At 42.2% G+C, this 14,846-nt stretch overlaps 4 protein-coding genes across 6 annotated transcripts; 2 read left to right on the forward strand and 2 right to left on the reverse strand.

The window, feature by feature from the left end:
• Window positions 1-8,173: 8,173 nt before the first annotated feature.
• On the reverse strand, window positions 8,174-9,828 carry LOC117579787. Of its 2 annotated transcripts, none has more exons than XM_034265847.1 (2): window positions 8,983-9,828; window positions 8,174-8,923 (listed from the first exon to the last, which is right to left on the reverse strand). In XM_034265847.1, the coding sequence occupies exon 1, from the start codon at window positions 9,733-9,735 to the stop codon at window positions 8,989-8,991; it is 747 nt and encodes a 248-aa protein (XP_034121738.1). In that variant the 5' UTR covers window positions 9,736-9,828; the 3' UTR covers window positions 8,174-8,923; window positions 8,983-8,988. The 2 variants fall into 2 exon arrangements, with proteins under 2 accessions (XP_034121738.1, XP_034121739.1); XM_034265848.1 differs by having other exon boundaries at window positions 8,882-8,916.
• A 299-nt stretch (window positions 9,829-10,127) lies between these two features.
• Window positions 10,128-11,835, reverse strand: LOC117580161 (succinate--CoA ligase [GDP-forming] subunit beta, mitochondrial). Its single transcript, XM_034266481.1, has 4 exons — window positions 11,687-11,835; window positions 11,460-11,607; window positions 11,298-11,397; window positions 10,128-11,221 (listed from the first exon to the last, which is right to left on the reverse strand). Exons 1-4 carry the CDS (start codon window positions 11,735-11,737, stop codon window positions 10,252-10,254), a joined length of 1,269 nt encoding a protein of 422 aa, XP_034122372.1. The 5' UTR covers window positions 11,738-11,835; the 3' UTR covers window positions 10,128-10,251.
• An 88-nt stretch (window positions 11,836-11,923) lies between these two features.
• On the forward strand, window positions 11,924-13,105 carry LOC117580162 (CAAX prenyl protease 2). Its single transcript, XM_034266482.1, has 2 exons — window positions 11,924-12,424; window positions 12,484-13,105. Exons 1-2 carry the CDS (start codon window positions 12,007-12,009, stop codon window positions 12,984-12,986), a joined length of 921 nt encoding a protein of 306 aa, XP_034122373.1. The 5' UTR covers window positions 11,924-12,006; the 3' UTR covers window positions 12,987-13,105.
• A 146-nt stretch (window positions 13,106-13,251) lies between these two features.
• LOC117580163 (bladder cancer-associated protein) lies at window positions 13,252-14,664 on the forward strand. Of its 2 annotated transcripts, none has more exons than XM_034266484.1 (2): window positions 13,252-13,506; window positions 13,567-14,664. In XM_034266484.1, the coding sequence occupies exon 2, from the start codon at window positions 13,640-13,642 to the stop codon at window positions 13,877-13,879; it is 240 nt and encodes a 79-aa protein (XP_034122375.1). In that variant the 5' UTR covers window positions 13,252-13,506; window positions 13,567-13,639; the 3' UTR covers window positions 13,880-14,664. The 2 variants fall into 2 exon arrangements, with proteins under 2 accessions (XP_034122375.1, XP_034122374.1); XM_034266483.1 differs by having other exon boundaries at window positions 13,252-13,472.
• The last annotated feature ends 182 nt before the right edge of the window (window positions 14,665-14,846 follow it).

Consider the following 14,846-nt stretch of genomic DNA (forward strand, 5'->3'; position numbering starts at 1 on the left):
AGAATGTTGTCTAGTCTAGGAAATTGCCTAACTTATATTTTAATCCATTTGGCCATAATTGAGACACCTTTTCCGACACGTTTCCGTTTGATGATCCGCTTAGAAGCGGATTAAGAATGTTTTCTCGTTGAGTCTTGCCTGACATTTAACGCACTTTTGTGCGGATTAATTTACGGTTTTAGTTGCGGGAAACATTTCAGCCTGCGACTGGCGGCTGCTCTTGAGGACAGCAATTGACACAGAAATGAATCGACTTCTTCGCTCTCTGGGGCGCATAAAACAGGATGAATTTAATGACAATGTTTAAGTCAAGGCTGCATTCGAATCGAATCGAGACATTTTATATATATTGTTAACGATTAAACTGAAGAAAGAAATCGTTTCTTGCGGAGGGGCTCAGCATGTAGCGCAGCTGGGGATTGGTACGAGTATTTCGTATAAAAGATGTGCATACACGTGGGTTTTTAAAAGAAATAATGCGCCAAAGGCTATAGCTTTCGAGGCTGTTCGTGGAGACATGTAGCGCATTTTTGTAAAGAAATATTACAGTGGGAAATTTGACTATCATTCAAAGATATCGCCTGTAGCTTATTTTTGCAATTTAAAATAATTACAACTACTGCGATCAGGCTCCCTAGGAAGATGCCCTTTTTTCTGCCTAATTTCGGTTTGCAGTTTTCTTTAAGAGGTTTCTAGAGACGTTCCAAACCTTCTGGAAGTGTCTTCAATTTTTCCACAAAATACCCAACAGGTTGAACAAATTCTCGAAATTCCTTTTGGCCATGCCATGTATCTTAACCCTGGAAACTTGCTCTTTAATCCCACTACCTCAAAGCCCTCGAAATGTGCAGAGCAATATTGAAATATTTTAAGTATTTTTTGCATTATTGTTTGCAAGCCTCGAACTGTGCCCCAAAGTGGCTAAAAATGTAAAAAAAACAAAAATAAAACAGGAAAAACAAAAGTAAAGCATTTAAAACTGATATTTTTTTTCAACTTTGTCTTAACTTTAGTTCATATGTAAATGCTCTTTTGACAGCTGCTTCATTGAGTGCTAAATTATTAAACATAATTTGGAGATAAAAAAGGCCACCAGCCAACTCGAAAAGCAAAAGTGAGTCAAGTGTTTTTTTGCCAACAGCAAAAAAGGGACAAAGAAATGTTATAGTATATATATTTAAATTGTATTTAAAACCAAAATTTAAGCACGAATCGAATTTAAATGTTGTATATTTGCTTTTGTTTTTTCTCTTTCTGTTGCGAATTTTCAGCCCCCACACAATTTTATGATCACATCACACAGAAACAATACACGATTGTAGGCTGTTTGGTTGTGTTGGTCGGAAACGACCTTTGAGGAGAACAAAACCACGCAGAAAACCCAATAGATATAGATAGCTGTTTTAGCCATCATCAGTCGCATAACAAGTTAAATTTAGAGTTAATCAAAATTCAAAAAGTGGCAGAAATATCAGACGCCAAATCGAAATAGAAATATCCGATTTTAAGATACGTTTTTAACAAGCCGCAAGCGACAAGTCGTCTCAAGTTCGATTTAAGCCACGTAACTTCCCAGCCTCCCCAAGAGCAGTATTTCATGTTGGAACAAAACAGAATTCGAGGCGACTAAAAGCCACACAGAGATTGACCAATACTTTGTGACCAAATTCAGAAAGCCTACCACCATAAAACAGGCAGTCAGAAAAGTGTGGCAGGCAGCAACAGGGGCAGGGGCAGGGGCTGCGATTTGTTTCTGTGTAAATACCAAATGTCACTTTTGGCTTGTGAGTCAAGAAGCAATCAGTCGGTGATGCCTGGCTGCGGGAATGCAAAAAAGGCGTTTAATCTGAGTCCATAAATCGTTCAACCGAATCGAATGAGTCATGTGTGGCTGAGCGTGCAGGGCAAGTCCCTTGATCCCCGTTCAGAGCCCCGTGTTGCATGTGGCATTCGTTGACCTTCAATGCGAGAGATACTCGTACACGCACAGCAATGTCCCTTTGCTGCAGCTGCTTCCGAGTCCGGGTTGCACGCATCTTCGATGCGCTGATGTTGAAAGCTTATGTAACCGAAGTTGAATGACTCCCTGCCCCGTTGCCCTTGTGGAATCTCACAAATGCAGCTCTCTTTTTACAGTGTTTGTTCTTTTTGTGGCATTTCCGGGCGTTGCTTTAGGTTTTTTTCGTGATTAAAAAACCGCCCAAGCAATGTCTGTAATCCTTTAATGTCATGCTGCAGCTGCCGAAAGGAGAAGTTTTGTGGAATGAATGTCGGCCTCCAAGTGAAAGGCAAACGAATGCCCTCATGCCTTACACAGATTCGTAGATACATTTACGTTCGCTGGAACATCTTTTGGGTAGCCATAAATTAAACAAGCTGACATACAAATTACGATTAAATTTATATCATATAATTCTTTGGGAATTTTATGCCATGCTTAAAACAATGTTAGATACAATTATATTGTAGTTCTTGTAGAATTTGTGGCTACCTTCGAGCCAATTTTGTATGATGTCATTTGGCTGTTTCATTAAAAATGCATTAGTCAAGTTTTGTATTAATCAAAAGTACCGAAACCAAAAGGCCTATGACGTGTTCTGACGGTCAAACAGTACAGGAGTGTAGTGTAGGGTAAATGGGCAGCAAAGTATATCTTGCTAAAGAATTTGCTAATTTACACAACATTTTTGAGTCTCGCTAAGATTTATTACACATTATTTGAGTATTCTTTTGGGTAGTTTACCCTTGAACCGGAGCGGACTGAGTGGAAACGTGTACAAAATTTATCATTTAATATACAGAAAAAAGGTCGACTTTTACATTTATGGGCCTAATTTTTAATACATCAAAGCCGCTCCTGTCCCGCACACAAATTCGTGAGAATTTCACTTGAGCCAAAAAGAATTTGCGGCCAATTAAAACTCAAGATAATGCCAAAGACAAATGGCAGTGGCTGCCAGTCTGTCCATCTGTCTGACGGGAGTGACAACCCGCAATTGTCGGGTGGTATAATAATCTCCTTGGCCTGGCCATTGGCCATCTTATCAACGATATCAGACACCAAGAACTTGTTTTTGTTTCTGTCTTGGCCAAGGTAGAGGTTGTTTGGTAGTAAAAGTGGCAGCTGCTAACAGACATAAACAAATCATTTGCATACAAATTGTTGCCAAGTCTATGGGCTGGGTTGGTGGTTCGGGGGAGAGAACATACATAAAAACTTCATGTTTCTGAAATGATTGCTAAAATTTAGATGGATGAAGGCGGGGCTACGCAGGTGCTACAGGTGCAGGGGATGTAGAACGAAGGCTGAACATGCCTCGGACAAAACTGCAAACAAATTTACTCCCACTTGTTGCAATCAATCAAAAGACTTTTTGCTGCGACACCGAACCAGAAATTTAGCCACTTCCTCTCTCAGAGGTGGTTCCAATATCGTTGTACTTCCGTTTTGGGGCCCGAGTTCGTTACGATTTGGGTTTATGGGTGCGAGATACACTTTGACCAGAGCTTATGTTGGCCACAAATATTCGTTTAAGTATGTTAAATATTGTTTCAAAATCCAGCCAGAGCATTAATACTATAAATATTTATTAATTTATAAGCGGAGGCATTTGTTTGATTTATGAAACCAAATTAAGCTCAAACAGAAACCTAAGGCGCAACCTTTAAGTGGATTTTGTGGGTTGTTAAAGAGAAGGCACAGGCCCACATATATAAAAGGTTTGCTTGGGTTAAAAGTCATTGAAAAAAAGTGCCTTTTTACGGGCTTATGTCTCTTGAGATTGCTGCTGCCTTGGGGCTCTACTTGTGAACTTGTGAGACGACATTCCCTCAAGCTCTCTTACTTTACACTCTCTTACTCTCTTTTGTTAATTGAAAAGGCATAGTTAGGAGGTGGCAAAGGCAATTCCTTTTTACACGCTGCAGATTTTTGCTTTGTAGGTGTCTGATTTCGAGCCAATAGACGACACCGTTTAGCTATATCATTAAAACCATCCCAGCTTTAACATCTTTAAAAAAAAACCGCTTAAGCACCACACCTGCGCTAACAGATATTTATCAACGATGATTTATCGACATTGTTGGTCCACAGGAAATTCCAAAAACCGCAAGAAAACACCTCAAATGGAATTCAAGCTGAGACAAATTAAAAACCAGTGGCATTGAAGTTTCGCACAAATAAAAACAAACATTAATCGAAGAATCTAAAAATCTGAAAATAAATTTAAAGATTAGTTCAAAATTGAACGACATTTAAGTGCTGATTTCTGTGCCGCCGAGCACATATCGGGTGTCACTTTTTAAAGAAAAACACTAACAATTTTACGATCCATTCCGAAAATAAAAGCAAAACAGAATTAGCATAGAAATAATTCAATTAGTCGCATTTTTGGACCGCCATTAGCACAAAAGGCTAACCTAATGTCGGAACTTCGATAATAAAAAAAAGAACTGTGCAAAAATCTGGAAAACCATCCAAAAATCAAGAAGAACTACTCGATCTTTTTACGATTGGCACACAGCACACACAGCCCCAGCCAGACCGCATTCTCTTTTTTTTTAAAGTTCATTTAATATACCCAAAAAGTGTGCGCATAAATTAGAACTAAAATTCGAATTCGATCCACACTGGTTCGATCGGTTCGATAGAGTGTTAATAGGTATTTTCTTTTAGAACTTTGCAGACAGTTTCTTATCTGAAAGTGTTGTGAAATGTATTTTACATACAAGTTATGGTTATCGCTTCAGCAGTAGCTCCACCCCGAAAAACCATATCTAACGATGTGGATCAGCACTATTTTGATGTCCCCCAAAATGTTGCGTGTCCGGATTGGCCACTCGTTTGGGCTTGAGTTTCGTATTTTGCCCATTTAAAATGATAATAAAGAGAGGCAAAATTATGGTCATTGTGGAGGGATACTGGTTATTGCGGTCTGATATAATATTCTAGAACAGCTCAGACTTTACGACACTTCTCCCTCGACAGTCTCCGCTCCCTCTCTAGATGGTTGTTCTATTTTAGGAGGTAACTGTGTGAAGTTCAAGGAACTTGTTGACGCACATATCATACAATTTATTCCAAAAAGGTGAGACATTGAATGCCTACAAATTCACGGGTGGTCTGACATAAGCGGATGATGGATTTTGTGGCCAGCCAATTGAAAGGAAAAGCGCACTAGAATATATCTTTAGAAATTATTTTCACTTTCATAAGAAAGCAAAAGCACAACAAAAACTGCTATTTGGCCAAAGAACTTTCTTTGGGGGGTGGAGTGGACAAGAAGCAAACAGGAATATTTGCAAAGAAATAAAGCCCCAAAGAAATGTTTCAACTTTTTTGGACTGCATATGTATATTAATGGATTGAAACTTGCTTTTGGCAAACACTATATTCCTTGCTTAATCTTGTTTAAAAAACAAGAATTCAAATAAATACGCAATTAATTAATGTATGTACGTCAGAGACAAGCCAGAGTGACATTCTCCTGATCTGATCTTAGGATCTATCTGTGGCGGGCCATAAAAGGAAACCTTTTAGGCGAACGACTAAAGCGGACAAGTTAATCTGGTAGCCTCCTTGCCCCTGAACCAATTTGTGTAAATTGACATTCAAATGTCGTTCTATTTCGCAAATAAAATGAGACCCAAAAATGTGTATAGTCTATAAACTTTTTAATGACCTTCGCGCGGCAGACTCAATCAATATTTATAGATTACCAGCAGAAGCAGCCACCAGGCACCAGCCACCGGGCAAGACAAGACAATAAGTGGATTTTTAGAGGAAAGTTAGCTTTGCGTGTGGCACAAACAATAATCAATCTAATGGACCAACGTGGTCCGGTCCATCTGATGTCCATTGCTTATTTATTTATTATAAAAGAGTTTATTTTTAAGAGTTTTGCGTAATCGCAGGCGGCGTCTCCGCATACTCTCAGTTTCGATTTCGAAGTTTTTCTCATCAAATACCAACGGAAAGTCTTAACTCTTAATTTCAATGTAGAGAGAGGCTGGTTACGCGTTCATTGACGTTCGATTTTGATTGAATATATTATGCAAAATGTTGGCAATTAATCTCTAGGGGCCACAGCCGCCTAAGAACAGGTCTATTGCCTTTTGTTAATGAAGCAGCCAGCCAGCCAGCCAGCCAGCCAGCCAGCCAGCCATCGGTTCTGACGGTTTTTGGAAATTAACTTTTTCAGATTCTCGTTCTTCATAGCATTCATGTTCTCAACTGTACGTCTGGTATCGTATCCACACTATACCCACTATATCGTAGCATTTTATGCAAATGGAAAATCTTGAAACATCTTTGAAACGAAATTAAGCAAAAATGTATTCTGTCTTTGGTTTCTTTTTTTTTTTGCTGAATTTATTTATGTATTTATTTTTAATTTATTTGCTTAAATGTATGTCTCCTTTTATATATTTTATATATTTTGTGTTATAATCTTCCGTATTTCGGACCATTCGGAAGATTGTTCATGCTAATTCCCCATGAAATAACGAATCTTAAATCAAATTTAATTACAAGACTGCTCCAAAATGTGGGGAGGGGATTAATCAACTGCAGGCTGTCCATCAAGCACACAGCGCTCGACAATTTTCACACACAGTTTAAGTTTAGTTTAAGCTGCAAAGTTCCTAATCCGTTCCGTGTAATAACTGTACTAAGCGGCTCTGTGTTTGTCATGCTAACGGCATGTGAGGTCATATTGAGAGTGAGAGACGGAGCGATCTACAGGGGGGGTATTGTATTGCCATAATAAAAACCGTAAATAAATTTTGCGTTTAGCACATATCTTTGTGCAGTCTTAGCAGGCCAGCCCCAAGGCTGCGCGCGATTGAGTCAGTCAGTCATGAGACAGGCATCCGGTTTGCTTTGAATTTGTTTTGTGCTAATCAGATCTGTAGCGAATCCCAACTATCTTCAGGCGGATTTCACGCCTCAACAAGTCCTCACAAAGTCCGACAAAATATATTGTTCTCTCTCTCTTTTCAGTTGCTTCCTTTCGATAATGTCTTTGCCAAGTCAGGTCTTAAATATGTGGGAGTGTGTGTGGTCCATATTTCTCTCTGTCTGTCTTAATTATGCCTTTATAAGTCGGGTGAACATTAATATATTTCAATTTGTTATGGTTACCATTTAAAAGAGTTTTTAAGTAATCGAATGAATAAGCCCCCGCCGGACCAGATGTGTTGACAAAATGATCTAATACTCGTGATTTTGTTAGGGGTTTTGTTTTGTTTTGTTTTTTTTTCGAAAGTTTTGAAAGGCAAAAAGAGCCTTCAAAAGATCAAACATTGAATGGCAGTTAAAATGAACAATTAATCAACTAGAGTGTGGTTGGAGGATGTCACAGACCTAGTATGAGACCTTTAAACAAAAATGGAATTTTAAGCGGCTGTAATCTAACTAATGTGCATAATAAAAGTGGGACTTAGTATATATTATGGGTGGGGGTTTTAAATTACTACTCGATGTGGGTTTGGTTTTGGGGTGTGTTTTGCATGAAATTTGTTTGAAATGAATATAGAACTACACATGGATTTCCCTTCTTGCAATTTTCTATTCATCATTTTGCATTTGTGCTCCAATCTTGACATCTTTTGTCTGCAATTTCCCAATTTCCTAATGACATGAAAACCTGACTTCCAAATCGTTTGACTCAGCCTCCGCCTCCCAAACGTCATAATCTGATGCCATATCAATTGTTACTCCAGACAACCGATGCATATCCATATACCAAGCATTGCCTCAGAAGCCTGCCTACAAAAGCTTTTGTGTTTTCCCCAAATGTGCAGCGCCATGGGAAAAGCGAAAACTTCATTGTTTGTATTAACTCCCCTGCCTCTTGAAGTCCGCCTTGAACTCGCTTGCATTCAAATATTGTTATTATTTTGTGTGTTGTATACAATAAAAACTTTATTCGCTTTGTACATCAAACATGTTACACATATTATTGTATAAGGGGGGGGTTTTTTTTTGTATAAAGATGGTTCGGTTTTACATGGCTAAATTCATATGTAAAACAGTGCATTTTAGTTTTGGAAAAAACACTAAATATAATATATAGTTGGAACTCTATTCAAAAATATTCGAGTATAAAAGGGGATTCTTTCTATTCACTTTGGATTCTTATAAGTTATTGGACGTTTTTTGCTTAGGTTTCTGGTTGGTTTTTGTCTGTGTAAATGGTCACTTAACTAAGGCACTTTCTTAGCAGATGTTTATGCAATCCAAATGGTGTTTTGTCGTTTGTATGTTGTCGCAGGTCTGAGTGGTTCAGGTAGTCGAATCTAATAGTAATATGTATTTTAAGCACTATCTAAATTATACCAAAAAAGCTTCTCTAATTAAGGCACGAGTGTAACATTTCGTTGCTAGCATTAAGACACGAGCTCTGCGACTTTACACAAATGGTGTACTGTGTATGAGAGTGTAGGGTGGTTGTGATTGTGGTTGTGGAAGGGCGGGCTGCGGGCGACTGCCGGGTGCTGACTGCTGTTAATTGAGCGAAAAAGTTTTGTTTGATATGCAAATTGTCATATACTCTACATAAAATAAATGAGTCACTTTTTGAGCGTCTTTTTTGTTTGTTTGCATAAATACTGCAGAAGGAAGAAGATTTCATTTCGGATACATTCAGTCTTCGTTCAGAACTTTTGTTGTTGTTGTCGTATTGGATGGATGATTCATAAGTACCAAGAAACTGATGTGATGCTGGGTGTCATAAGGGTATTCTCCGACTGTCTGTCGTCGTGGTCGTTGTCTGGCAATTGCATAAACATTTCCAACTAAAAAAAAACTAAATTTAATTATTATGGTGAGAATTCTTCGTAGAAGTTTTTGTTGTGTGTGTCGTGGGGACGGAATGTTGTTTCTGTTGCTGCTGCTGCCTCCGCTGCTACTTGTTGCTTGCAGCTAAAAAACAAAGAAGGTTAAGCCTGTGTGTCCATGGCTTAGATATGCCACACACTTACCCGTAACTATCCGCGAACCAACTCGAAGCGTGTCTGCGACTCTTTGAACTGCAGGCGCTTGCGTTGCTGCACATGCGCTTCGCTGAGGAATAAGGTGGCCGCCACCAGGGTCAGCACGGAGCCCACGCAGGCGAGTATGAAGGACCAGCCGAACCAGTTGTTGGCATGCTCCGGCATCCAGCCATTCCGATTGCCAAAACCGGCAAACACAATGACAGCAATGGCTGCACAGACGCCAGCGCCGAGCAGCACATAGCCTACGCATCGGATGAGTGTAATGAAATGCTTCTGGTCGGGTCCAGCGCACAGGAAGAACACCAGCACACCAATGGCACTCAGCAGCATGCCGATGAAGGCGAGCGTGTAGAAGAATTGTGTGGCAATCATGAAGGCTGGCAGCAGGAATCCGCGTATCTCATCGTAGCCCGTGGTAAATGGGTCATACACCCAGCGACAGCCCACAAAGAAGCGTCGCTGGCTGTCGTCGTTGACATCCGGCAGCGAACGGAAGCAGTGCACCCACAGGCCCAGGCGATCCAGCTTGGCGCCCGTAATGCGGTAATCACTGACCAGCCAACTGGGCGTTGCAAAGGCAATGGCGATGAAGGCGAATGCAAAGATGAAGACGCCAACGCCACAGCTGCCGGAGAGGGTGCGTCGCTTCATGTTGACGGTGTGGTGTTGATGCTGATGTGGGTGGGTGGGCAGATGCTCCTGGGAATCCTCGCGTGCAAAATGAGACGACTTTTGCATGCTTTGTATGGGAATTTGGATATTAATTTCGCTGATTTCGATGGAATGTTTGTTTGTTGGGCTTTGGGTGTGGACTAGGGATGGGCTGTTGTATGTAAATTGGTATCGATAGCAATAGAGCAGGGTTGCAGTTCAAATTGTGTTAACATGTGCGCTTAACAGTACACTGTTAACATTAGCTGTTGGGCTGCTGGCCGCACGCTGGCGCCACATGCATTTAAATTTAATTAGATTAACAAATTTGATTAATTCGACTACTTGTAGTCCCGAAAGATATGCAAATTTACCAAATATGTATAGCAAAGATCTCCAGCTAAATGTGTGTACATTTTCTGCTCTCTAATACACATATTTTACACGATACATCCGATTTAAAAGGTAAATCCGTTCAATTTTGGTAAAATAAAAACAGAATCTGGTTTATATTCTTCGTTAAAAACTTAAAAACTAGAAGGCCTGTCCAATGTAAATGCTAAATGTGCGTCTGGAAGACATAATCTCGCAATCCTAAACTCTCTAATTCAAGGCAGCAACTGACTTTTGGGCAGCATCATCCAAATCGCTGGCCGTTTGGATGGGCAGTCCCGAGTTCTTCAGAATCTCGCGTGCCTTGTCCACATTCGTTCCCTCCAGCCTGACCACCAAAGGCACATTCAGCTTTAACTTCTTGGAGGCAGCCACAATGCCATTGGCAATGGTGGCACAATTGACGATGCCTCCAAAGACATTCACGAGGATGCCCTTGACTTTCGGATCGGCTGTGAGAATCTCAAAGGCCTTGGCCACCTGCGACTCATTGACGCCGCCGCCGACGTCCAAGAAGTTGGCCGGTGAGCCGCCATTCAGCTGAATGATGTCCATGGTGGCCATGGCCAGGCCAGCGCCGTTCACCAGGCAGCCAATATTTCCATCCATTGCCACATAGTTGAGGTTGTACTTGGCTGCCTCCACCTCACGGGGATCGGCCTCCTCCTCGGTGATGTCCATGTCAAAGATATCCTTCTGCCGGAACTGGGCGTTGTCATCAAAGTTTAGCTTGGCATCCACCGAGATGACCTCGCCCTTGTCCGTCTCCGCCAAAGGATTGATCTCAATCTGCACGGCATCCACCGACTTGAACAGAGTGTACAGCTTCTGAATCTCCTCAGCGCAACGCTTGACGGTGTCACCCTTGAACTCCAGAAATTTGGCCACCTCAATGAGCGTGGCCTCCGGTATGGGCTTGTCAATGTCCAGGGGCACAGTGAGCAGCTTCTCGGGTGTCTCCTCGGCCACAGCCTCGATGTCCATGCCGCCAGCCGGCGAGGCAATCAGCACGGGTCCATTGTGTTCGCGATCCAGCAAGATGCAGAGATAAGTCTCCCGTGTGATGTTCACACTGCGAGCGACCATCACTTTGTTGACCAGAATACCCGATTTTGGTGTCTGTTTGGTTATCAGTCGATTGCCGATCATCTGTTTGCTCAGCGAGAGCACATCGCTCTTGCTGCCGAATATAGAGAGTGGAAAAAGGTCAATTAATTGTGTTATCTGCGGCGCCGGGCGCCGCTTCTATATCTTACTTTGAGGTTATGTGCACGCCTCCCTTGAAGCCATTGTCGAATGTTCCCTTGCCACGGCCGCCGGCCAGTATCTGCGCCTTCACCACATACTCGGGACACTCTGCACACGATAATTAGCAACCAATTAATGCGGTGATTACATAAACCTCGACCGGTTCTTACCGAAAGTCTTGACAACATCCGCGTCGGCTTTGGAGTTATCCAAGACCTTGAATTGTTGTATGGCCACTCCGTATTTTTGCAGCAGATCCTTGCTCTGGAACTCCAAGAGATTCAGCTGACGCACCTGCTGCTGCAGCAGCAATGGAGTCTATATTGTGGGGGATAAACAAAGAAGACAAAGGTCAACGCTTATTTTCCTTAACAGATGTTTGGGCGCTGGGGGAAACCTTATGAACGAGCTGGCGTGTGCAGGCGGCTGCTTTAATCAGGAACGACATGTTGACTGCACTCGCTACGTTGGATAATTGAGTTCAATTTATTTTTATTGGTGAATGTTTTATGGCCCGATTGTTTAAATAAACGTCGACGCCACCGCCGTTTTTGCTTATCACAAGAGTGCGTGAGGCTGCCAGATCGCTGCACTTCTGCAGTTACATTAACAGAGCACTGTTAGCTGTGCAGCTCTGGTCGTGGCACAGCTGTTTTTGTGTACTTTTTTTCACGTTATCTCTGTGGGCACAGAGAATGACGAATAAACCGCATTTATATGTTTAACGCGAGCGAAATGCCACCCAAAACCACAATACAGCCTGTGCTGGAGGCCCTAGCCAGCGCGAACACACTGCCACAGATACCCATTATCACATCGGTGACATGCTGCTTCGTTTTGGCCGTGCTCTATGTGGGCAGCCTCTACGTGTGGAGCACAAAACACAATCGGGACCATCCGTCGACGATTAAGCGACGCTTTGCCAGCGTCTCGGTGGTGATGCTATTTTCTCCGTTCTTCGTGTGGTACTTCTCATCGCCGGAGCTGCTCAGCGAGGAGTCGTTTGCCAAGTTGCTTGGATTCCGCTGGCACGGATTGTGGCAGGCTGTGGTGATTCCCTATGGCCTGACCATGCTCCTGTTCATGGGACCCATCTTTGTCAACTGCCAAAACGAGTCGATTGGTTCCTACTTTGGTATGTGCTGGGCATGAAACCTCCAAGTGCTGGCTTTACTTCGGATCTCTCTATTTTAGATTTGGACTACTGGCGCGGTTGCCTGCACAACATCATTTGGGTGCGCAATCATGTGATGGCACCGCTCAGCGAGGAGTTTGTGTTCCGTGCCTGCATGATGCCGCTGATACTGCAGAGTTTTACGCCCATGACGGCTGTGTTTATTACGCCGCTCTTCTTTGGCGTCGCTCATCTCCATCACATTGCGGAGCGACTGAGTCTGGGCGTGGAGCTGAGCACCGCCCTGCTGATTGGTTTGTTCCAGTTCATCTACACCACACTCTTTGGCTTCTATTCGGCGTTTCTGTTTGCTCGCACGGGACATATTGTGGCGCCGTTTTTGGTCCATGCGTTCTGCAATCACATGGGACTGCCGGACTTGCAGGATCTCTGGCAGCAGGAGCTGTGGCGGCGTGTGCTGGCCATTGTGCTGTATATAGTTGGCCTGGCAGGCTGGATACTACTGCTGCCCCTGGCCACCAATCCCTCCCTATATGGGAATACGCTCTACTGGAATGTGTAGGAGGATTATGAGTGGAGTTGTGAAGTTTATAGCTAAATTATTTTGTTTTTTCTGACTGTGGCCATAGTATGACACGCGCTCATATGTACTTATTTATGCATATCACACAAATGCCGACTACATATATAAATATATATATATATATCGACAAGTCTTCCGTGCAATATAAATAAATAAATTGCATAAATAAATTAAATTTGACCGCCTTGGGAAGCCCTGGTTTATCGGAGCTGTCCAACACTTGCAAACACAGTGTGCACACACTTAACAACACTGAAGCGGACAACACAATGTTTAGACAATTTGGCTAGCATTCGGGCAGATATGCGATAAATATAAAGAAACGCACAGCAAGGGAGCAACTCAATTAGCTAAGAACGCAAGAGGAACACGAGGAGAGGCCCACGCACACCTGGAGAGGATTAGCGCGAGAGAGTAAGAGCGAGCGACTGTACGTCGTGTGCTGGCTGACTGCTGACATCTCTGGTTCGCATTTTGCCCAGGACAACCAGTCGAGATAGTAATTATAGAACAATTAACTAAGCCTCGCCCCCTTTTCTTACATGCAAACGCACTGCAGCCACGTCAACGCTACTGGCCAGGAGCACTCCATTCACGCACCCAGACACGGAAAACACGTCACCTCACCCACAATGTATTGCCTGCAATGCCTGCTGCCGGTGCTGCTCATACCAAAGCCCACGAATCCAGCGCTGATGGAGACACATGTGATGTTCATAGTGCTGTATCTGGTGGGATTCTTTCTGGAGCGAAAACCCTGCACCATCTGCAGCTTGGTCTTTCTCACTGCCGTCTCGCTGATTTGCTACAGCGGCGTGGGCAACTGCATCTTCTGGGGCAACTGTGAGGGGCATCTGTGTAAAAATGGCTAGAGAAGAACGTCAGAGTCGTCGGAGCGGAGGAGGAGTGCTAATCATAATAATAATTTTAACATGAAATTACGTTCGCGTTGTTACAGCTTTACATCCTAACGAAAACGAAAAACGAAACGATAGAAGATGCAGGAGAAGATAAAGAGAGAGAGAGAGAGAGAGAGAGTAGAGGATAATTTGCACAAAAATACAAAACTGAAAAAATCGGTGATACATGAGTGAGTGAGTCCGACCAGGCGGAAGTGGAAGGAGTTATAGAAAAATGTTGTTCTGTGTGTTGTATTTCCAATCATTTCTAATCAATTGTTGGCCCGAAATCCCCCTCCTCCACCTTTGCTATTTTGCTTACAGTTTTCTTTGTTTCTTCGCGTAATGAATTTAATTTCTTAAGTTCTACAAAAGAAAAACAGAAACGTATTTTACATCACGTAATCCCCGCCCCGCTAAACCATCCCACCCCATTCCCACACTCGTCAATGCAACCTAAAATTAGTCATACATAATATATATATAAATATTAATTATACATACAAACAAAAAGGATAATTGTAAAGAAAAAAGGACTTGTCTGAGGAGAGCCAAAGGAAGCTGCTGCTAACATCGGTTGTTTAAGTCCCTCCCATCCCCCCACTGTTGTCCCTGTCTTTTGTGCACATGCAAATTGTATATAACGGATATACACTGTTATATCTTACACACTGATTATTACTATATACATTATATATATATATATACATAACTGATAAATATACTTTATGTGTGTGTATATTCTTAACTGATTAACAGACGAAAAAATGTTCGATTTTTGCGAATTTGTATGATTTTGAGACGCGATTGAAAACAGCAACAAAAAGCATTGTCTAGAGAAAAATATAGAGAAATAAAATATATAAATGATGCGATTAGTTTATAAATTATATTTTGTGTGGGGTAGGACATGGTAGGATGTAGAATCAGCTTTAAAGCA

Source organism: Drosophila guanche, unplaced genomic scaffold (genome assembly GCF_900245975.1).
Source record: "Drosophila guanche unplaced genomic scaffold, DGUA_6, whole genome shotgun sequence".
In the NCBI taxonomy this organism is placed as follows: Eukaryota; Metazoa; Arthropoda; class Insecta; order Diptera; family Drosophilidae; genus Drosophila; species Drosophila guanche.

Bases quoted from the DNA above. Each gene is read 5' to 3' on its own strand.
- LOC117579787 (XM_034265847.1), bottom strand. From the start codon at position 9,735: ATGCAAAAGTCGTCTCATTTTGCACGCGAGGATTCCCAGGAGCATCTG.
- LOC117580162 (XM_034266482.1), top strand. From the start codon at position 12,007: ATGTTTAACGCGAGCGAAATGCCACCCAAAACCACAATACAGCCTGTG. The intron at 12,425-12,483 runs GTATGTGCTGGG...TCTCTATTTTAG, and splicing joins GTCGATTGGTTCCTACTTTG to ATTTGGACTACTGGCGCGGT.
- LOC117580163 (XM_034266484.1), top strand. From the start codon at position 13,640: ATGTATTGCCTGCAATGCCTGCTGCCGGTGCTGCTCATACCAAAGCCC.
- LOC117580161 (XM_034266481.1), bottom strand. From the start codon at position 11,737: ATGTCGTTCCTGATTAAAGCAGCCGCCTGCACACGCCAGCTCGTTCAT. The intron at 11,608-11,686 runs GTTTCCCCCAGC...CCCACAATATAG, and splicing joins CACGCCAGCTCGTTCATAAG to ACTCCATTGCTGCTGCAGCA. The intron at 11,222-11,297 runs GTAAGATATAGA...TATATTCGGCAG, and splicing joins GGCGTGCACATAACCTCAAA to CAAGAGCGATGTGCTCTCGC.